General features: G+C 42.3%; 1 protein-coding gene across 2 annotated transcripts in view; it reads right to left on the bottom strand.

Annotated features, from left to right (window-relative positions):
* PHLDB2 (pleckstrin homology like domain family B member 2) overlaps window positions 1-24498 on the bottom strand; it is a 491624-nt gene that overhangs the window by 224896 nt on the left and 242230 nt on the right. The window contains exon 6 of one of the 2 annotated variants that reach the window (XM_086934418.1): window positions 5385-5513. The exons of the other annotated variant lie outside the window; for it this stretch is intronic. Within the exon in view, the coding sequence (XP_086790544.1) occupies window positions 5385-5513 (129 nt within the window). The remainder of the gene's footprint in view (window positions 1-5384; window positions 5514-24498) is intronic. 2 annotated transcript variants of the gene reach the window in all.

The raw sequence follows: 24498 nt of genomic DNA, 5'->3' as shown, positions 1-24498 counted from the left end.
GCTCCTGATAAATTTCTCAAGCTTCAGAAACATACACCCAAATTGGTGACTAATTCGAACACAAACAAAGCTTTCTACAAAGGTTACTCTTATCAATGTCTCATCTACCAGTGTAGAGTATCAGCAATGAGTAGAGAACGTGCTGGATTGGATGTGGCTAATAGGGTGCACAAGCCTGACAGGCTGTGTTGACAAGTATGGCTAGCCCCTGTAGTGAGGGTACTTGAAGATCAGGCACCCGGTGGGATCTGAGAGAACCGCACTTGAAATGTGAAGCAGACTAAGGTTATTTAGACGGCTGGAACTAGTATTTGATTCACCATGATCATCATTCTCAGAATATATGACCACATCTGCTATCAGAGCCTTATATTTCAGAACGATCAGTGTTCTGGAAAAAGTGATAAACTAAGTTCTCTTTTCTGATCAAAGCTGTGATCACCATACGGGGTATATTTATAAGAAATGCTTTGTTCAACATTGGCAGATAATTTGAATGGACACTTGAAAAACATGGTATTGTTACACTTAGTCTAGGGATGATAATTTATTTCACATATAAGCTGAAATGCATTCCAGCTATAGATTATATCCTTTTATCTAAGCCAGTGCTGTTTGACTGGATATGTTATTGTTTTTGTTTCTGGCATGTTATTGCACTTTTGTTAAACATTCAAACAGTGCAAACTACTTTTTTATTAAAATAAAAATCATATCTGAAAACACAATGGCATTTAGAAACCGTGCAACGTTAGTGATATTGCCGCAACCGAAGGGGTCACAGTCATCAGAAATCTTCAAAACTTTACGTAGAAACGTTTTAAGGTATGGGCAAAGTGGGCTCTTGCCCAGGGCCCCAGCCTCTCAGGGGGGTCCCTGATAGAGCCAAAACTGTTATGCAAAGTCTTCGACCTGATGACCTTGATTAATTGTTAAACTGATTGGTATAAATTGAATTTTCATTTAATCTATTTGTAATGTTGGGGATGTGTGATAGTCTCCTGCTGCAGTTTGCAGAGAAATGTGTGTTTATGTTTCATGCAACATCTATTTTAAAAAAAGGTATACTTTAGATCAAAACAGGACCTCACACATGAAAAATGTGAAGGTGTCTCAGAGATTATTTGCTGTAATATTAATTAGTGAGCTGATGCTGTATTACAATACTGAAAACATGTCACTATCCCTGAATATTATATGTAAATACATTTAGAATTTGGACGAGTGTGGCTGTGCACTGTAAGTGACCTGGCCAAAGAGTGCATGAAAGAGCTAACATTGGTTCATACATTCAAAGCTGTCTCGAATAGGGGCCCCCAAAATACGTTTGGCCCAGGGCCCCCAAAATCCTTAAGATGTCACTAGCTTTAGATGCATCCTGAGCGTGATCAATTTACTGAGCTACTGCTGTTACTACCTAGTTAGTGATTAGCGACTATACGCCACAATGTGTGACGCTTTGCTTGGTCCATACTGTGCTGGGTGTTACTGTTTTTCCCTTTTTTTTAATTTCCTTTTCCTGATACAAACAAATAAAACGTTTTTCTAAGGGTGGTATTTATTATTTAATTTCCCATACCACTTAGAAAGCCTCAAGGACATTCGGAATGCATTGTATCTATCCCTTTATATGTTTTGCCTCCTCTCCCATAGCTTGCCCAGTGCAGTTCTCTTTTCTGTTTTGGATTTACCTCAATCAGGGTTTTGCTGTCTACGTCTAGGCTCTAAGTGGTGTAGTCATGCTAAGATGTGGGTAGCTTAATTGCTGTGCTCCAGGGACTCTAAGCTGCACATGACTGATGAGATGTAACAAGTCAAAACTGGCCTGGGGTGTCGTGGCCTAGAATTCCCAAGTTAGCATTTTTGGTGATTTGTGTCTGATTGGTCCCTTTCTATCACAGCCAAACTAAAGGCAATAATATGGAGTGTGCTGTCTATGTGAGTCTTCCTGTTGAACCTTTCTTGAGGCCCAACAAGGTCGAAGTCATTTGGAGGTTGCTTGTCCTTCCTTTCATAGGGTACTAGCCTAGCAGTTTCAGCTGTACATTTCCTGTTGGGGCAGCACCAAGTTTGATTTGCATTTGGTTGGTCCAATCTTGTAATGCCACAGGCAAGCTAAAAAGTAATGATAAATTATGATCCTAGAGAAATTACTAGTGGTATGCTCCTAGAGTAATTACCAGTGATTTAGAATACTTCTAACATTTCCATTTATCGTGCGTTCACTGGGTTACCTTAAGTGATGTAGGTATGCCTAAATGATGATCTTTTGGTCTGTGCTCTAGAGGCTTAAGCTCGACCTTCCTGATAGGCCGAACAATGACAAAAATGGTCAGAGGTTGCTAGTGTTTCCATTCACACAGGAAGTGTTGGAGCAGATTTGGCTGGACAGTTCGGGTCAGAGCAGTACCAGGGCTGATCTGCATATGGTTAGTTTCATTTAACACTGGCACAGGCAAGTTAAACATAATGGTATGGAATGCGCTCCAGTTTCTACCTCTGCTTAAGATTAATTAATAATTTCCATCCATCACTTTGTCACTGTTTTATAGAGTCACTCTAAGGGTCTCATTACGCAGACTATTTTAATTTCGATGGGGTAGTAAGCACCGGATACCGGCCCCAAAGGACTTATGGGAACACCATGGATCTGTTTATAGTCACCAGATATTCCAACTTTTTAATGCAGCCAAAACATGTAGGTAAAAACTCCAGGGCAAAAAGAGTAATTACTGCGATAACCAAACGAAGAATTCTGGATGTCTTCAGATGCCCTGCATCTGGGGCACATATAATGAGGTCCTAATTGGTATGAGCATGTCCTGGGTCTCTTGCTCGATGTGCCATAGAACCCCAAGCTGTATCTCACTGATGAGTCCTGACATGGCCGAAATCAGCCCAAAGGTGCTTTTGTCGCTGTTCAGAGTGGGTAAGGCTGAGCAGTTCAGAATGGACTGTTTCTACTAGAGCAGGACTAAGGCAGATTTACAGATTGTTGGCATACTGCACTGTAGCTCTTATAAGTTGACAACATTGGTATAATTCATATTTAAGACAACTTGCCCTGAGTTGATAATGAGTATGTGTCTTCGGGGTATAAGACAGGTGTTTTCTTTAAGCATCGGTCCTGGAGGTACCAGTCGAGTATATTGGGGTGCACTCTACCACTGTTCTTATCCTATTCCGTGGACTTTTATGATACTTTGCACAGGGAATACAATTAGGCATCTTGAGATTCTATATCAAGTATGGATTTTTGATGCTTTCCCCTGGTTGCATTCATTTGTTCCACAGAGCGGGGCCTCGTGTACCTGAGCACGGTCCAGGTGAGGTGAGGTCCAGTCCCCTGTCATTCTGGGTGAGCAATAACGTTTTTTACGTTATTTTCTGTACAAGAAAAGAATAAGAGCATGTGTGGTTGTTTGAATCCTGCAAAATGTTTTTTTGTTATTAATAAGATTGATGTATATACGTTTTCCTAGATCACGTTGAGTATCCAGTGACAAGGAGGATCAGTATTTGAATGTAGGTACAGGCTGTATCGTTCCTACGTGTATTATCTATATCCTTTTCACTGATTAGTTGGGTGCTTTATTTGTTTTTACACACATATAACAGTAGCAACTATTCTAAGAGCAGTGGCCCTGATGAAAGCCAAGGGACGTATTGCCCGGTAGGCAGAAACATGTTGGCCCTATTCGCGACAGTCCTTTGTTCCATATTGTCGTTTGCGCTGTTCCTCTTTTTTAATTAGGGGATGTGCCTCGTTTCTATTAAAAAGTTGTTTAGACACATCACCCTATTTTATATTCACCACTTTTTCTGTATGTTGCACTGTGTTTCTATCACTTTTCACCAACCATCATAAAGTGGCCAACAATTGGAGGTTCATTTCACTGTGGACCTCACCCAGTATCTACGATCTACTGTGTGGCGCGGGGTCTAGATGATCTAGTGACCCGCCAGGCCACGGTGTGGACGGCCAAATGATAGGACGGATCACTTGGTTTGTTTGATGGTTATCCACAAAGTTTCTGTACTGGATTTGGTTGACCAGTCTGTGATCGTTTTTCTAGACACTATTTTTTCTAGAGATTACTTTTCATGTCTCCCACACATGTTTCTCTCGTTCTCCTTTGTTTGACCTTCAGAATTTATTATATGGTGACTCTAGCACCAACTGACATAGTGGAAGATTTGTCAGTATGGCCAGTACAATGTATGGCTCATAGACCTCCTGGGTTCTTGTTTGTGATTTATATGATGTTGCTGGGGAAATGAACCAGTAGTAGGTCTTTAATCTTTTCCCTTTGACCCTCCTCTCCCTGTATATGTTTGTATACTTGAGCAATGACAGGGACAGGCTGAAAATATGGTATCTAGTGAATATGGGGCAATTACCAATGATTTAGATGAATCCAAGTAATTCTATCCTGGTGGTCATATGAACACGACATCGACTGTAGAAATAAATAGGCTCTTCTGGTAATGCCAATTCAGAGTTTGTTCCTCATTCTCATTCCATCATGCCTGGATAAGTCTAGGGCACATCTACATTGACATTGGAGCACCTGTATTAGATGCTCTCTGCAGCATACTTGTCTTCGCTTTCTCCACAAATGAAATCTTCATACTGAGCAGAAACATGGTGGAAGGCCTGCATTCCCCACCAGTGCTCAAGAACAGAAGCTGCAAAATGGAAATCTCTCTCTCTCGTTCGGCCAACACAGAGGTCAGGATACAGACAAGTCACCGAGACTGGCGACAAGAACGAAAGTGACAATCCTATGGAGCTGCTGCAATGCAAACCCTGGTAAAATGCTAAAGAGACACTAGTGTGATAACAAAACACTTAATAATAACTTAAGACATACTTGCATTTGTAAAGGAAGAATGTCTCACAGGGAAAATCAAACCAGTGCTAGAATCATGTGTATAAAATGGTTTTTCATGCAGGAAGTGCAACTAATTGTTCCACTATAGGTTGAAACAAAAGAGCAAGCCATGCTTATACTTTTCTGCACTTGGGCTTGTGAAGTGCAACATTTGTTATAAAAGAAATCCTTTAGTTTGCAGTTTGGTCTGAGAACCACTTTATTCCCTTAGAGTGCTGTTGACACTGTCAACTACTTTTTAAAGTCCCTCTTGAAAAGGGGCCCCCAGCAGTCCTAGTAAAGATTCCCATACACATGCTATTCAACATAATGGAAAGAGTAATGTCCTTTTTTGAAATTATGTTTTAAATAGCAAGATATGAGTCCACTACCTATAACATAGATTTTTACACCATAAGCCATATCTACCGATGCTCTGTTATCATCAATACAAATGAGACTGTGGCTCCAAAATGGTTGGTCTGGGAGGTCTTAAAATGGACTACAAACCCTCTTCAGTTGCTGCTGAAGTTGTTCTCTCATGGACTCTGGGCAATTGTCAAGCTGGTTCCTCTGCTCATAGTAAAGCTTATGAATCCTCTCTAGTTTTTCCCTCTCGGCGTCAAGCTTTAATTTTTCCTAATATTTTAACAGAAACAAAACAAAATATGGATTACCTCAAGCAAAGGTTTAGAAACCAATTATATATGATCATGTTAATTACTGAACTTTTCATTTACTTTAATTCAGAATACCTAACTGTTACATAATTTATTTATTAACTTGAAAGTTTTTTTAGCACATACATGACCAGAGGGTACCGAAGCGCTGAACAAAGGAGAACTTTCCACCTGCAAGAGTGGTTACATAGATTCATGCTCAGTTAAATACATATTTCTTGCATAAAAGAGAGAAACATCAACCTGTAGTAGGGGTTACATAGAATCACATTATACATATTCAGTTAGGCATATTTCTCCTCAATACGAACTTCGGTACATATTCCTCCGTCTGAAGTATCTGATTCACCACGTTCAAATGTTTGACTACTGTGATTCTTAGAGGTTTGGTAGAGTTCATTATGCTGGGACTACAGATTAGTGCATCTAAGTGGGAGAGACACATTCTTGGATTGGGGGGAGTTCCCTGGAGGAGCTAGTAGTAGGAATTCTGTCTTCAGTGTGTTGAGTTTTAAGTGGTGTGTGGCTAGCCTGTGTTGAACTTCCTTTAGTGTTTCGTTCAGATGAAGGATGTTATCCAGGGAGCATATTTTCAGGTAGAGTTGCTTGTCATAGAGTATAGGTGGTAAGAAAGGATCACTGAAAAAATATCGAGGGACAAAATATCGACAGACAAAATATCGAGTTTGTATCTACAAACAGGTAAGTACAAAAATATCGAGTACAAAATATCGTTTACAATAATATAGTTTTAAAAAATATCGACTTTATTAAAAACAGTGTTAAATTAAATTAATATTACAATTTAATTACTAAAATATACTTAAAAATACTTAAATTAACTTATAAGAATTAAATATTAAATGAAATTAATAAAAATAAATTTTTACTATCATATTTGTTAAAACATATATATATAGTAACATACTATAATTAACTAATATACTATTATATTACCGTACGATAGCAGAAGTGTAAAAAATACTATTCCCACTCCAAAGAGTGCAAGCGTAGGGAAAGCATTGGATAGCGTAGGGGTTAAAATTACTATTCCCACTCTAGTGGGTGCAACAGTAGGGAAAGCGTTGGATAGCGTAAGGGTTAAAATTTCTATTCCCACTCCAGTGAGTGCAACAGTAGGGAAAGGGTAGGATAGCGTAGGGGTTTAAATTACTATTCCCACTCCAGTGGGTGCAACAGTAGGGAAAGCGTTGGATAGCGTAGGGGTTAAAATTACTATTCCCACTTCAAAGAGTGCAACAGTAGGGAAAGCGTTGGATAGCGTAGGGGTAAAAATTACTATTCCCACTCCAGTGGGTGCAACAGTAGGGAAAGCGTTGGATAGCGTAGGGGTTAAAATTACTATTCCCACTCCAAAGAGTGCAACAGTAGGGAAAGCGTTGGATAGCGTAGGGGTAACAATTACTATTCCCACTCCAGTGGGTGCAACAATAGGGAAAGCGTTGGAAAGCGTAGGGGTTAAAGTTACTATTCCCACTCCAGTGGGTGCAACAGTAGGGAAAGTGTTGGATAGCGTAGGGGTTAAAATTACTATTCCCACTTCAGTGGGTGCAACAGTAGGGAAAGCGTTGGATAGCGTAGGGGGAAAAATTACTATTCCCACTCCAGTGGGTGCAAAAGTAGGGAAAGCGTTGGATAGCGTAGGGGTTAAAATTACTATTCCCACTCCAGTGGGTGCAACAGTAGGGAAAGTGTTGGATAGCGTAGGGGTTTAAATTACTATTCCCACTCCAGTGGGTGCAACAGTAGAGAAAATGTTGGATAGCGTAGGGGTTAAAATTACTATTCCCACTCCAGAGAATACAACATTAATACTTCATAAATAATTATAAAATGTATTATTGAATATCTATTAATAATTAATTAAAAATAATTATTATTTGTATACAATTTATTAATTAATATATTATAATTACTAATTAACACTAATTATTTCTATTGATCACCTATTAATACTTATTAATAAAATTATTTACTATTAATTATTTAATAATGTAAAAGTTTTTAACAATTATTTGAAATTAAATAAATATAAATAAATGTAATTCATTAATTATTTATAATTTTATGACTTCCCACCCAATTCCCCTATAAACTCACAACCCACTACAAAAATAATTTAGTAGAATTTACATAATTACCAATTAATCAATTAATTAAAATTAATTACCAATTAAAATTTCATTAATTAACTATTATAAATTAATTAATTATTAATTTAAATTTACTATCAATTAATAAATTTACATATTTAATTAATTATAATTAAAATACTTCCCACCCTATTCCCCTATAAACCTACAACCCGCTACAGAATTAAATTACGCAATTATTATAAAACTAAAATCATTAATAATAATTAATTATAACATAATTACACACTTTTCACACATATTATACCATAAAAATCCACTAAAAAAAATTAGATATTATTAAAAATTAGATATTTTTTACTATCTATAAAAACGTTATTTGGCTCTGTCGGGTCCGCTGTTTTTTGATGATTGGGAGGACTTGACCTGTTTTTGAGGCATTCTGGAAGGATCCCTTGAGATAGTGAGGCATTTATTATTTTTGTCCATATTGGGACGACAATATGGTTGATTCTTTTTAGACATTTAGAGGGGAGTGGGTCATTGTAGTGGTTATTAGGTTTGATATCCAAGAAAGTTTTGGCAATGGTATTCTGGTCATATAGCTTGAAGGTGGCCCATTGTGCCTTTTTTCACCCCATCATGATCGTTTGTCGTGGTAGCATTGTTCAGTGTGGGTGGTTGGCTGGGAAGGTTTTCGGCTGCCAACCTTAGCACTCTTTGTAGCATGTTGGCCTTAGTCAGTGAAGAATGTTGAGAATTCTTTGCAGCTAAGTTGAGTTTTAGTAGTTTCTTGGGCAGATTTGGTCAACTTATTAGATTGTTGCTTTAACATCTCGAATAGTTTCCGTGGTATGCTTTTGGCAATGTCCAGTTCCGATCTAAAGAATTCTTTTTTGGAATTGAGGACCCTTTTGTTGTACTCGTTTCTGATTTTTCTGAGAGATTTCAGCTGGGGGGATGATGGGTGCTGTCTCCATTTTCTTTCTGCAAGTCTCAGTTTCCGCCTATCTTCATTCAGTGTCCCATTAAACCATGTGGTTTTATCTTCTCTGTGACTCTTTTCAGTTTTACTGGCATGGTGGAGTTGGTTATATTCGTCATTGACGTAGTGTAGTGATCCGTGAGTTTGTTCACATTGAGCAAGTTGTTAGGCAGATTTATGTCCTTCACACATCTTGCTACTAGGAGCTCAATATTAGGGTCTTTGGTGTCCCGAGTCCACTTTTTGAGTTTGATAGGCTCCGTGGTCTTGTTCATTTTCAAGGTGGGTATCAGGAAGGTTATGGCATGGTGATCCGACCAATCGCAAGGAGCAATTGAGTGGATTGTGGTATCCTTGATTCTCAAGATTATCCAGTCTAAGGTTGCCCCTTTCGAATGTGTTGGCTGTGTGCAGGCTTGGGTAAGGTTTAGATCTGTTAAAAAGTCTTTAATTGCGTTGACCTGTTTGTTATTATTGTCGTCCCAGTGTAAATTAGAATCGCCTAGGAATATGTTATTAGTGTGAATATTAGAGTTAGCCGTGATGATCTCCATTAACTGGTCTATAAAAGTAGCATTTGAGTTTGATGGGTATGGTGTGGTCTATGGTGTGATTCATTGGGGTCCAGTGCAAGTTGGGTAATGGATCAAACATCATTGCTGTTGCCTAAGAATGAGATGCATGAAAGGGGTGTACCGCTATATCTGGAAGGCTGGGTTCTTGTGGGTGATTTATTCACGGAGTGTAGTTAATTTAAGTTTGTTATATCTTGTGTGATAGTTCTGGTATATGAGGCAGGGTGCTTGGTTTATTGTGAAGAAGATGGATCATGTGGGGACGAGTATGTTGTGTTTGTGTGTCTCTGCATTCAGAGTTGTGGGGCTAATGTGTTGGTTTAGATCTAGGTGGGGCCACGTGGGGTGCAGAGAAGTGAAGGTGTAAGATTTGTAGGTTGTGTTCAGCTGCTTGGATCAGGATATTGCCATTTTTGTAAACAGGTATGACAACTTTACCTCTGAAGCTTTTAGAGGGTGGGATACTGAGATAGTACGATATGGGATTCTGACTGATTTGGAGACATATAACCTATTGGTAAGGATGTCTTTCCATTTCGTGGGCTGAAGTGCATAGAATACCAGTTCCATTTATTGTATGCCAACTACCGTGCTGACAACAGATCAGAAATTAAGGTTTCTGGGAGGTCTTTGAGCAATTTGTTTTTTAAGTTCTTCGCTGCAGCTTTGGATAGATTTGTTGGGTTGATGATTTTGAAGTAGTTGTGACCATTTTGTTGTAATCAATTGTTCGAGGTGAGATCCATTAAGAGGGGTTTCCTAAGGAGGCAGTGAAGAGGAGATAGGCATACAACATTTTTTTCAGATGTATTCATTTAGTTCACTAATTAGGAGATATGCTTTTTTGTTTGGAGTTCTTGCATGCAAATCTTGTGTCCTTGACCTGTGCCCTTGTGGTTTTGATCACAATTTTGTACTATGGCTCATCAACTTTTAAATACCTCCCTATATCCTCTACTTCTTATCATTCACATTTATTATTTGCCTTTACAAAGATATGCTGATAATACTCCATCTGTTCGGCAAACGTGCCCAGTATGATAAACATGACTAATGCATAACCCTGTCCTTCTTCAGAAACAAATTTGTAATTTCTGAACTCCTCCGACCACAGGACTTATCTCACAGAACAATCCAGTTCAAGTTCAAGTTCAAAAAACCACTTTATTTCGATTAGTAAAAATCATAAAAAGCACACAATAGGCACGAGTACATGTTCAGGGGAATACAATTACATTCAATTGATAACGCTATTAAAAATGAACAATTAAAATATTTACATTTTTTTAAAAAAAGGTAAGAGAGTATTTCAAAGATTTCATAAGTTATCGCCAGTGCTGTTAGGTTGACTAGTCCTGGTACATTTTTTGAGGCAGAAAGCAGCCACCAAAAAATTTGCAACACCAAACATTATTAGTGGGGAGTCTAACTGTTTTAAGTAAAGGAGAGCTGGTTTGGCTTGGACAAACCCCTTGTTTTTAAGCAACGGGGTGATATATTTTTTCCTGGGCAGAGAATAAAAATTACAGAAAAACATAAAATGTAAAGTGTCCTGCAATGAGTAGCTATCACAATTACAAAGGGACAAATCCTCGGCTTAGCCCACACCTTGGAATCGTTTAACAAAAAATGAATCTGGTTAAATCTTAATTTAGTTAGTAACCAGCGGTGAAACGGGATTGACACAACCGTTAAATACGGTTCGATAGCTATGGTTGACTTGGAGATATAGTGCTCCCTCACTGTAGGTTTCACAAGTTCTCCGCTCTCCCGCTCTAAATCTCTGCATTTGGTAAAAGTCAATTTAAACCATTCCAAGTCAGCTTTAACAATACATCTGGTTTGCAAAATAAATCAGGGCGGCCCAGGGAGCTTAGGGTATTTTTAATGTATGCTAGCCACGGAATGTTTTTCATGTTGTCCAGACGTAAGCAATCCCTTAAGATTGCATGATTCAGGGTTAGGTTAGGGTTCAACCAAGTTCTTAGCCACATCAAGATTGGAGACTGTTTGATGATGTCACTTATGTACCCCTGGCCTAATTCCGTATGGACAGAAAAAGTAGCCGTGGATTGTGGTAGACCTAAGAGCGTGCGTAGGAATTTATTTTCCTCTACTTGAATCGCTACTGCGTTGTTAGTGTAGCCCCATATAGAAGCCCCATACCTTGCTATTGCAATTGATTTAGCTCTATATATTGCTAGCATTGCTTCTATAGGTTTACCACCCAGTCGTTTAGCAAAACCTGAGATTGCTGCAGCAGATCTTTTCATGGCATTAACTTTTACTGATATTTGGGGTGCCCAGGAGCCCTTTTCGTCATAAACTACCCCTAAGTAGGTGAAAGTTTTTACACTAGAAATTGGTGTGTTGGCGCAAAAAAAAGACTTCGAGTTTTTGTTCTTCCCCCCACCCATTGACATGACATGTGACTTGTCAGTGTTTATCTTTAAGTCAAGGGTGGTCATAAAGGCGTCAAAAGCCGCCAATAATCTCTGTAATCCGAGGGGTGTTCGTGCGATGAGCACGGCGTCAGCAGCGTAAAGGAGAACCGGGGTGGGCGGCCCTCCAAAACGCGGGACGTCTAACGTCGCCAGACCCAGGGTGGATTCGAGGTGGTTTATGTACAATGTAAATAACATAGGGGCGAGGATACAACCCTGGCGCACCCCTCTGGTAGACTTAAAACCAGCGGTGCAAGCTCCCCCCTGTGTCATCCTAATTGAGGCTTCCAGGTCCCGGTGTGCTTCTGCCAGAAAGTATACCAGGGAATGGTCCATCCCCAGGTCCATAAGGATTTCCCACAGCCTAGACCTGTTGACCAGGTCGAAAGCCGTGGACAGATCCATGAACCCTAAGTAAATCGATCCACTGGATACTACTGTGTACTTTCCCAGGATTAGGTGTAGGTTAAGGCACTGGTCCTCAGTCCCCCTTCCCCTTCTGAACCCATATTGGGCATTTGATAGAATGTTATTGCTAGCAGCCCACTCATCGATTCGTGCCAATATCACCTTCCCTAGAATTTTGAAGGAAGAATCAATGAGTGAGATGGGGCGATAGCACCTCGGGTCACCCCGTTGACCTTTTTTAAAAATGGGTATAATGGTTGCGCGTGACCAGGAGGTAGGCAAACTATAGTTGGTAGCAGTGTTAAAAGTATTAGTCAGGATTTTGGCCCAGAAGGGGGTATTGGCCTTGTACATGTCGGCTGGAACACCATCCGGGCCTGGGGCTTTTTTCCCTTCGGTGTTGATTATGGCCTTTTCAACTTCTTCCACGGAGAAGGAAAAGGCCGGCTTGGGAGAATTGGTTGTGAAAAAGGTGGAAGGTTCACATACTTGATCACTCCCATAGATAGTTTTAAAGTGTGCTAGCCAATCTTCCTCACTGATATTGGCCTCCAAATTGTCGTTGGCCTCACCGGTAAAGAGTGGATTATTTATTATGGCCCAGAAGCTAGCACTATCTCTTAGCGTTGCCTTCTCCATTAGTGCGGACCAAGCTTCCTTTTTAAGTGCGTCTTTGCGTGCACGAATAGTATTTTTGTATTCTTTTCTTAATCTGGACACTTCCCCCTTATCCCTTGGTGATTTTTTAAGTTCTGCCAAGAGACTACTATGTGCTTTTGAACATGCTCTGTCAAACCAACCCTTGTGTGGCTGTACGTTCTTTCTAGATTTGGCAGTTAATTCTTCGGAAACTAGTGAACACAAAGTAGTATAAGCGGGGATCACTTCCTCCCCCTGTTTTGAGCTGTCCAGACAAATATCAATTTCTTTGCGGGCTTTACATGTTATATTGTTAAAAAAGTCTGCAGGGATTACTTTGCACCACTTCACCCTTCTGCCTTGGTCCTTAGACCGCACAGCCAGCTCTACCGTTTTGTTAGTTCCTTCCTTGAGCAGGCCAACGGAGTTAGCGAGCTCAAGGATGACTGGGTTATGATCGCTAAAAGCAGCCGCAGCTGCATTGTAGAAAAAAAACAGACTTAGTAAACCTGGGGAAACAAAGATATAGTCTATTATTGATTCAGAGTTTCTAGCACAGTATGTCATGACACGATCGTTAATGTCATTAAACTCAAGTTCATAAAGATCAATGGTAGATAAAAGGTTTTCAAGTGCTTGACCTTTTTGGCTGTGTTCAAAATGTTGGTGATGGGCTGAAATGGGGCAATCAACATCTTCTATATGACAAGAAAACCTGCAGAGATGAGTATTGAAATCCCCCATAACTATGGTGTGCGTAAAAGTGGTTTGATGTTCTATATAATTAGCCAAAAAATGTTCTAAGGAGCGAAGGCGCTCAGTTGGGTCTCCGACTAATACGGAGTTGTAAAAATTAATGAAAATAAATTTAAGATCGTTTGCTAGACTGATCTCTAAACACAAAAAATTAGGGGAGCAAGTGGCTATTTGTTTGACGGTTCCCGCCAAGTGTACGGTAACCAGGATCAAAAGGCCCCCTTTATCCCTACCAATAGAAGATGTAACAGCTGGGACAAAGTAGAATGTATACCCAGGGACCCAGAAGTTGCTATTGCAGTCCCAGGTTTCTTGCAGGGCTATAATGTCATGTTGATTTAAAAAATTGAGCCATGCACTGTCCTCCCTTTTGGAGCGTAACCCAGCTATGTTCCAGCTTACGATTTTAAGCCTTCTACTAGGGTTTCCTGGCAGTGGAATATCCACTGGGGATAGGGTTGGCGAAGATTCATTGTTGGCTGGGAGTCAATTGTGATCGACAGCCCGTGTCAGAGGCGTGAATCTATTGTGCAAAGGCAAAGGTCTATTTGAGGTCAATGGTATATACATACCAGAATTGGAGTGGTTCGACCTATTGCTCGTGGTCCAGCTATGATCAGGTTCTTGAGGGATGTAAGCTGGTTGAATGGGCAGGGGAACCTTCCTGCCATGTTTCTTTCCTTGAAGGTAACCCTTGTTTAGTGTTAATTGAGGTCTAGTAATAGGGTAAAAGAAACCCAAAGGTACAGCTCGGGGCCCTGCGACTAGTCCCTCCAGGGGCGAGGCATCCCATAGTAATCTGCGAGGCTCACCTGGATTGCTGAAATTTATTATCACACAATCGCCCTCTACGGACTTGTTTGTGTGCCCAAGCCAGCCCACCCGTCGGGCTGAAAGAATCGCGCTGGAAATGTTGTTGTCTCCCGAACAATTCATGTTTGACCATGACTTTGCCCTGGATAACAGTTGAGACGATTGTTCATTCTCTCCTTGCTTAAGTGGGGGAACATTAACCAAAATGGCTACAAAAGGGGCAGCCTCAGGAGGTAAATTAATTATAGGTTGGCGTGCCAGGCTAGGCAGGTTAGGTGTCTTATGTTGTATCAAGGTCACACATTTGGAGGACAAAGTGTTCCCTCCTGCTATTTTGGGGGCGCCTACCTGAGTAATGGCTGAACCACTAAAAGAAATGGCAGCCACGCTCTCAACTACTGGGGACTCTTCTCTAGGTCTTTTACATCCACTAGGTGGCTGTGTGCATGGGTGTCCTGGTGCCACCGGCTTGTTCCCTTTGAATACAAACGCGGCGGGTTCAACAGATTTTAAACACACATTCAAGCGCTCACATTTCCTTAAGATACCATCAACGCATTGGTGTAAAACATCAATAATGTCTGTGGCAATTTTTGTTAGCGTGGACTCTACTTTTTCAGTGATAGCTTTTTCCACCATGTCTCTAATTGCACATTCCAATGAACCCAGGGTGCCCTTGCCTCCCTTTGGTTTGATCGTGTTCTTTTTCTTATACTGTCTTTTGGCTTGCTTTGGTCGCGCAGCAGTGCATACCCCGTCAGCACCAGAAGGGTTTGGGATCACCCCAATAGTCTCATCGGTGTTATTAGTGGTAGGTATGACTGTCTCCTTAGGTGGTACAATGACAATCCTAGGTTCAAGGGGGATAGGCGGAGTAACAGGTTGAGGTTGGGTAATGCCACCCTTGTCAATCGGCGATGGTTCTAGTCCAAATTTACGCTCAGTTCTAGCAATTTCTGTGGTCAGTTTCCCCACCTCCGTAGTAAGAAAGGATAGGATACTATTAGAATTCCTGGGTACTTTCAACTTAGGGATCCCGCCAACAGTAGGGGAGGGTAGTTTTCGCTTACCCATTTTGTTGCTGTGTCCTGAATCCTGGGCGTAAGGGAGGAGGCCCGTCCCGTCCCTCGTCGTCCCCGGACGGCCACAGACGGCCCCGCCCTTGTCCCGGGCTTCTCCCGCGGGCGAGAGGGCGCGAGGAGCTTTGTATCTCCTCCTGGCGCTGACTGCACGACACGTGTGCGCCGGTGTCCCCGAGGCTGCTGGGGGATGAAGTCCTGCCGTTTCCCTCACGGCTGCCCGATGGCTTTGTGCTGCACCGGAGCCGGGGGTCTCCCGACGCTCCCTCTGTGCCCGCAGGAAAGTGACTGGTTCTGTATGGCTGCTCCCCGCAGTGCTCGCTGCCGCGAGGAGCTTTGTATCTCCTCCTGGCGCTGACTGCACGACACGTGTGCGCCGGTGTCCCCGAGGCTGCTGGAGGATGAAGTCCTGCCGTTTCCCTCACGGCTGCCCGATGGCTTTGTGCTGCACCGGAGACGGGGGTCTCCCGACGCTCCCTCTGTGCCCGCAGGAAAGTGACTGGTTCTGTATGGCTGCTCCCCGCAGTGCTCGCTGCCGCGAGGAGCTTTGTATCTCCTCCTGGCGCTGACTGCACGTCACGTGTGCACCGGTGTCCCCGAGGCTGCTGGGGGATGAAGTCCTGCCGTTTCCCTCACGGCTGCCCGATGGCGTTGTGCTGCACCGGAGCCGGGGGTCTCCCGACGCTCCCTCTGTGCCCGCAAGAAAGTGACTGGTTCTGTATGGCTGCTCCCCGCAGTGCTCGCTGCCGCGAGGAGCTTTGTATCTCCTCCTGGCGCTGACTGCACGTCACGTGTGCGCCGGTGTCCGCGAGGCTGCTGGGGGATGAAGTCCTGCCGTTTCCCTCACGGCTGCCCGATGGCGTTGTGCTGCACCGGAGCCGGGGGTCTCCCGACGCTCCCTCTGTGCCCGCAGGAAAGTGACTGGTTCTGTATGGCTGCTCCCCGCAGTGCTCGCTGCCGCGAGGAGCTTTGTATCTCCTCCTGGCGCTGACTGCACGTCACGTGTGCGCCGGTGTCCCCGAGGCTGCTGGGGGATGAAGTCCTGCCGTTTCCCTCACGGCTGCCCGATGGCGTTGTGCTGCACCGGAGCCGGGGGTCTCCCGACGCTCCCTCTGTGCCCGCAGGAAAGTGACTGGTTCTGTATGGCTGCTCCCCGCAGTGCTCGCTGCCGCGAGGAGCTTTGTATCTCCTCCTGGCGCTGACTGCACGTCACGTGTGCGGGTGTCCCCGAGGCTGCTGGGGGATGAAGTCCTGACGTTTCCCTCACGGCTGCCCGATGGCGTTGTGCTGCACCGGAGCCGGGGGTCTCCCGACGCTCCCTCTGTGCCCGCAGGAAAGTGACTGGTTCTGTATGGCTGCTCCCCGCAGTGCTCGCTGCCGCGAGGAGCTTTGTATCTCCTCCTGGCGCTGACTGCACGTCACGTGTGCGCCGGTGTCCCCGAGGCTGCTGGGGGATGAAGTCCTGCCGTTTCCCTCACGGCTGCCCGATGGCGTTGTGCTGCACCGGAGCCGGGGGTCTCCCGACGCTCCCTCTGTGCCCGCAAGAAAGTGACTGGTTCTGTATGGCTGCTCCCCGCAGTGCTCGCTGCCGCGAGGAGCTTTGTATCTCCTCCTGGCGCTGACTGCACGTCACGTGTGCGCCGGTGTCCCCGAGGCTGCTGGGGGATGAAGTCCTGCCGTTTCCCTCACGGCTGCCCGATGGCGTTGTGCTGCACCGGAGCCGGGGGTCTCCCGACGCTCCCTCTGTGCCCGCAGGAAAGTGACTGGTTCTGTATGGCTGCTCCCCCAATCCAGTTAAAACATGTTTCTTAAAGCTGATCCTGGTACATTTACCCTTTTTATCCAGATAGAGGAAAACTATAAATATTGGAATTCTGATAAATTCTGGATTTTAGCAACCCCACCTAGTCTGGATCACAGTTAATTCCAACTGTTGTGTTCAATCAGATCAGATTCCAATAGTTTACCAGATAACCTACCTCAAAGGCAGATTGTGTCATTGATGTATCCTGCACTATTAATTATTTGACAGAGTTACTTGTATTACATTTGCGCTGTTTCTCATAGTTCACAAATACGCACATTACAAGGCCCCAGTCAACCTTAACTGTAAATTTTCTACCAACAGCATGTGCAGTCCAATAAGATTAACCTCCAGCTGTCTTCTGGACCTATCGATCTTTTACTCTAACACCAGTGTAGATTGTCCTCTCATATCTTGGAGGCACAAATTGTGGCTCTTCCTTCCACAGAAGGACCTACTCAAATGTAGAAATCTCCTAATACAACATCTCCACTGCACTGTTGCCTCATGCATTAACTGAAACCCTGCCAAGTGCCACCAGAACAAATTGGTTCACTATACAGAATGCACGTATTATTGACCATACTCACTCACTCAATCACTTACTCTAATAAGCTCATGATCAAGACATGCATTATGAAATGTGCCCAAAACTCATGCTAAAAATACCAAAGAAACATTCTGGAGCTTTGAGTTTATTCAATGGGAAATTCTATGTTCAACACATGGTAAATAGAACATCAGGCATGTTGTGAAAATGCATTATTATCTTCTATCACATTGTTGATCCATGGCATCTATAGCCAGGTATGATAATATAATGATTTCCCTCTTTTCCCATGGCTTGCCTTTATATTATCAAATAATATCTTAAGACACAAGTTTGAGTTCAACTACATATTCATGCTACCTTCTAAAGTACCTACCATTTGCCTGATTGCTCACAGGTTTTCCTGTTCTGAGTTTGAATGGCTGTATGCATGCCCCATTTCACTGGGCACTGCAGACAAGTTCCATCATTGGTGATAAATGGTTGTAAGTAGACATTCGCTGTAATGCTCTTGTTGCATTTTATTACATCGTATTAAGCTTGTGTGTGTGGTTACAGGCAGCGACCAACCTTATGTAAATATGTTGTGATCCTGGCCTAATCTTCACAGTCAGCCCAAACTGCTTAGCTGCATCTCTCCAGAATGGGAACAGAGGCAAGAAGCAAAAAGCAGCTCATACAGACAAAAGAAAGGGGTTAAAATGTGAATCAACCTGAACTACTTGGAATTATTATGGGAGCATGATATTCTCAAATTTGTTTTAGTTAGGTGTGTTCTTTAGGTGGAATGTGGCATAGCAGCCTGCAGGGAGCAATTCTTATTGGGGCTTTGCAAGCAAAACAGTTATGAACTGGAATGATATTCTGAGTAATTTACAGTGGTTAATGTAATTAATGGATTTTCAGTCTTCGCTTTTTCGTACCCTTAGAGGCGTTAGCATATCAGCCAAGAACGCAGAAGCCACAATGTTACTTCCTGGCATTAATGAGAGTTAGCATGAGGAATTCTTTGCTCATTTCTGTAGAACGAATCAGCAGGTGATGATGACTAACTTACTTACCTTCAGTATCATCTCTATTGGTGAATCCTCTAGCTAACTTCAGATTCCTCACCTTCCCAGGTGCCAGAATGGAAACAGAAACTCCTATATTAGCTCTTGAGCACCGTCAGGTAGTTCCATAGACCCCTGTCATCACAGTTCTGGCCTGCCTCTGGATTTGGCATAAAGCAACATATAGGCCCTAGCCCAGCGCACTGACATAAATTGTTTCCTGGCTTTATCACACCTTCAAAAACTGTTCATAGCTGAAAAGATTGAGTTTGTAATGGCAGTGTGCAAAAACTAACCTGGGGCCCTATCACTCCCAAAAGTACACTCCCCAGATTGGGGAGATTAGTGGGCAGTGATGAATCTGGAGTTATATCCACTAGAAAGTGTGTTTTCCAAGCATTTTTACTGAATACTTCTAATCGTAGAATTGTCACCTTGTGCATCAGTACCAGAACAATTTTCCATCCAAGGAGGTGGGTCTGATGAGTGGACTTATGGCAGAACATCCTGCAGGACTAAGCGGACAAAATGACCCTCCCTGTGGATTTGAGATTGATGTAGTTGTGCCAGGTGAAAGTAGTGACAGATGTCTTTTAGGCTGTCTGACAAATGTCACTAACTGGAATACCCTGAGCTTCGGCTGAGGTGGTGGATTTTGCTCAGGTGGAATGAGCCTTAAGAACCTTAAGATGATTCTGCTTGATTAAGGTGTAACACAGTTTGACACAAAAGACAACCCATCTACTTTAGGTCCTTTTCTAGACCATATTTCCTTTTTTGTACAGGCTAAACTAACAGTTGATTGTCAGTTTTATAGTTGCAGAAACTATTTTATAAATGGATGCAGTGCAGAAAAAATCATAGGAATAGTGGCAGACTGTCCTACATGGAAATGTTAACCTACTTTTAGATTGCAGAGATTTGGGTGTAAATCTCTGGCCAGCCTTTGGAATTGCATATCCTCACTTTGAGGCCTCCAATATGGAGGGAATGTACTCAGAGCCACGATTTTAGAGTGCTAGACAAACTGAGTACAGTCTGAGGCTATCAGAATGTGTCAGTCCCACCTGATTTTTTTCAACATCTGTGGTATCCGACGCAGCAGTGGAACATGGATGTGGATGTCAGTTTACTAAAATGGCAGGGGTAGCGAACGTGACATTGCATACCCTTTGACCCTAATGACATCACAGAAGTGACATCATCATGACCTTTGACCTGATATCTTACCACAAAGTGATGTCCATGATCTTGATTAGAGTACAATAATTGACATTGCTGAAGTTCTAAACCAACTGCATATTTAATATAACAACACAAATGTATATTTTAGATACCACCTATATTAGGGTAGTGATTAGATATGCCAGGGGAAACTTATTCCATTCTCTTTCTATTAAATGAAAAATGATGAGTTTGTAATGAGTACATCTGAAGAGTATGTAGCACCACAAAACAGAAATGTACTTGGAATGTAAATTATTTTAGGGTTTTTAAAAAAACATAATTTTTCCATAAACATAATTTTTCATGTATTCACAATAATGAAAACTAGCAACAATTTGATTAAAAATGTACATTTTTGCATGGGTGCATCTCCACCAAATGCAACGGGTGCTACCTTACACCAAAAAGTACACACAGTATGCCAGTGCCACAATTTTGCCATTATTGCTGTCCATCTCCTGGGGGACTCTTTTGTCAAGATGTACTTCTAGTATGTCAGGGCCAGCATTTGGGATACCTTCTCCCCAATATGCCACAATTGTCCAGCTTATACCAAGGATTACCATCAATGTGCGAGTGCCAGCATTGTGCGACCCACTCCAACACAATCATTCTTACTCACAGCTACATTTGCTCACTGCCACTCACTCTCACTCACATTCATTAATTGTACTCTCACACATATAAACATGCTCCCACATACAGACTCGCTTACACTTACACAGTTGCTCTCTCTCTCTCACACACACATTAACACACTAATGTGATCAAGGTCTTTTGAAGACCGAAACGCGTAATGGCGGTGGTGCAGGGCACATTTAAAATAAAAAAATAAAAAAATATATATATATATGCCGCCGACTCAATCCAAATCACCGAGCCCCCAGTGCAAGGAGCGTTTCAAAGACAAGAAACGAGAGTCGACCCAGGAATGCAGGTGAGTAATTTCGGTGTTTAATTACACAAAAGCGCACCCTGCCAGCATGAAGTTTCGGCCTGCCCAGAGGCCTTGATCATGTTTATTGCCTCTGTTATTTTGAATTATGACGATTATGACAATTTGCTTTGTTCTGCCTTTGCACTTTTGAATCTTGGAAGTTTCCTAGATTCTAATATTGGAAAAGATTGATCTGATATTTTGCTTTGATGATGGTGCCTTATATTTGGTTCCGATATAATCACCTCTCACTGTATATATGTGCGCTAATGAGGGAAAACACTGGTCTTAGACTTTTTTACACCAATTATATCTTTGGCAATGTGATTCATAGCCGATTCACAGCTTTATTCCTGAGTTTCTGGGTTAAACCGACATGCACCAATGAATTGTGTGGATTCACGTTAGTAGAATCACGTGGTAGGAAGATGCCGCATTTTCAGCATAATATGTGATGGCTGAGGCTGTACACACTTAATATTAAGCATTTGTGTCATTTAACTTGTACATATATACAACACGATCAGAAAGCCATGAATTGATATGTGTATAAGTAATATGCACTATGCTACCCGCGATCAATATCGAAATCGGGCACGGTGACGAATGCGCTATAAAAACGTGACATATGTTGTGGGGATGTTCCCTAAATGAACGTGGATATTTGGTGTAATATGATGAAGTTATATCATTACAACATGATTTTGATATTTTAATCACTGGCAAATTGACCATGCTAAGATGGCTGGTAGCTTTCCCAATTTATGTAAATCACTTGCCGCTACTGGGCGTGTAGCCATGGTGACGGCAAAATAGTTAAAATGGCGTCCTAGCGGTGTGAAACAATGGCACTGACGAAGGAAATGAAACACGTCTGTCTTGAACTGCTGCTGGCTGATTAAAAATCTTCTACTCCGCCCGACTGGAGTGCTCTTTTTTTTACTTCTTTGGGAACTCAAGGGAGTTGTTTGGAGCATGAATATATATATATATATTATGTCTGTGATTAACTTGATAATGCTCAATTTTGAAAGTCTGTTTCATGTTGGCTAGTCAGGTTCCCTGTTAGTCATTAGTATGCTACTTACAGCTCTACAGCTACCTCCAGTGTATATAAATGTGTATATAAATATATGTATTATTCTGGTTTTTATCAGATTTGGGTATATATGGTTTTATACACTAGGTGTTTTATTCACTTTTTTATCATGATACATTATTTAACCAATTTTGTAATGTTTTAATATTAAGCCTTCTGTTAACAAAATGTGGCTTTGCTTGTTCCCAATTGTTAATATGGCATATTTGCATTGCAATTACAGGTTGATTTTATAATGCACTACAGCACTTTATCCCACTTTATTTGCACATGTAACAAGATTTTTCGCACTTTAGGCATTGACTAAGTGCCACTATAGTAGCACAATAAGGTCTCCTGTTTGCCCTACCACCCTTTGGTACTGTTGACATACACTATGTGCTAAAAAATCTTTTTATATCGTGCCATTTTAGAACGCTGTGGGACCGCTATCAGAAATAAGGATTTATCCTGTTATAATAATCTATACTGATTTTATAATTATGTTTCTGATTTTACTGTTAATGTATATTTATATATGATTAACTCTAATATTCTGTTATTTATGGCGCATTTTGCGCACAAGATATTGAATGCACAGTATGTTTTCCATTTCTATGGTCACATGACCACTTAGGAGGCAGGCTACAGGAGCTTCACTAGCATTACAAAAAGCAAAAAAGTTACATTTGGTCTTTTTGCATGTGAACAAGGGCTGTTCCAGCCCGAAACGCGTCTTGCCCTTCTACCCAGCCGGGAATGCAATAAAGAAACCTGTAATTCAGTTTGGTGGTCCGTCTCCTGCTTACTTCGCCGATCCGTGTTGGGACTGGAGGTGGTGCTTGGAGTTTTCGCATATATATATATATATATATATATATATATATATATATATAACCTACTGGCGGCCGCCAGTAGGTATATATAGTTAGGATTTTTTTCCTATGGGATTTTTGAAAATTCTATGTCGAATAACTTTGGCGTTTGTGGACGGAATTGGCTGAAATTTTCAGGAAAATGGCACATTTTGTTTCTGAGCAGCCCCTGAAAATTTGGGGGGGGTTCGTCAAGGGGGGGCCGAGAAAAAAGGGGGGTCCCAAATCGCGTTTTTAACATTGAGTTTTCCATAGGGCTGTTGGACTCACTTTTAGCTCGAACGGCTGAATGGATTTACACGAAACTTGGCAAAATTGTAGATATGGTTTGCCTGACGTGCCTTTGCTATGTCTCAATATATGTGCTCCAGAGGATTTTGAGAAATTAACGTTTTAAAAAACAGATATATCTGTGACAGCGCTCCGGTTAGCGCTCCGGTTCGCGTACCTGACGCGTAACGGAACTTCGCGAAGCGAAGCTGATTTGCTCTCCGGTGTCTGTCAACATTCTAAACAGTCCGGACCGGCCGCCATCTTGTCTCTCGGTAGAATCGAGAGACAAGAGGAGGAGAAAAAACGAAGGGGGAATTTAATGAAAGGGGGCAAGGTAGACCCCTCTTGACCCCCTAGGAATGATGTTGGGGTTATTAAAGGGTCCCGTGGGGCAAATAAAAAAAAATTGATTTTTCGCGCTAGAAGCGCTTCTCGGTACGCGAACCGGGTCGCTCACCGGTAGCGTAACGGGAGTTCGCCATTTTGTGTTTCGTTTTAATTAAATCACTTTATATGGGTTTTATGGATCTCTCAGCGGCCTTTGATCGCGTCAACAGACAGAAATTATGGGCCCTGATGATCTCCATGGGGGTGGATCATGAAGTAGTAGACATCTTAAAGGCTCTACACTGGGAGACTACGGCTACAGTCTGTTACAATAACGAAGGGATGAAGACTGAACCGTTTCCCTGCACAAGTGGAGTGCGGCAGGGCTGCATTTTAGCGCCTTTTTTATTCTCTTTGTACATAAATAACCTGGACAAAGAACTCACGGAATTGGAAGTGGATTGCCCTAAGATCGGCCAGCGTCCGGTACCCGTCCTCCTTTATGCGGACGACGCTGTGCTGCTAGCCCGTACGCCACTGGGACTACAAAAATTAATTGATGGGTTTGTAAATTTTATGAATTCTTTGGACCTTTCAGCAACCTGGAAAAATCTTTTGTTATGACCACAGGCCGGAATCCAAAAAACAACTTCTCGTACAGCATAGGTAGCCACAAGCTGGGAACAGTTAAGGCATTTTCCTACCTTGGTGTCCTCTTTGACGAGAAATTAGAATTCAAAAATCTGGCGGAAAAACATGCATCCAAATTGGTGGCCTCAACGGGTGCTATAATGGCATTCGGAAGGAGGCTAGGCAGGTGGTCACCGGAACAGATATTAAACCTATACAAAGCTGTATCCTGCGCTAAAGCGGCATATGGAGCAGAAGTGTGGGGCTGCAAAATTAACCACATACAGCAGATACAAGCTGAGGAAAATAAATTCTTTAAAAGATTACTCAAGGTCCCTCAGAGCACCCCCGCACACATAACCCACTTGGAAGTGGGAG

The sequence above is a fragment of the Lissotriton vulgaris genome, chromosome 8, assembly GCF_964263255.1.
Source record: "Lissotriton vulgaris chromosome 8, aLisVul1.2, whole genome shotgun sequence".
NCBI classification, from domain to species: Eukaryota; Metazoa; Chordata; class Amphibia; order Caudata; family Salamandridae; genus Lissotriton; species Lissotriton vulgaris.
This window is presented reverse-complemented; position numbering and strand designations above follow the sequence as displayed.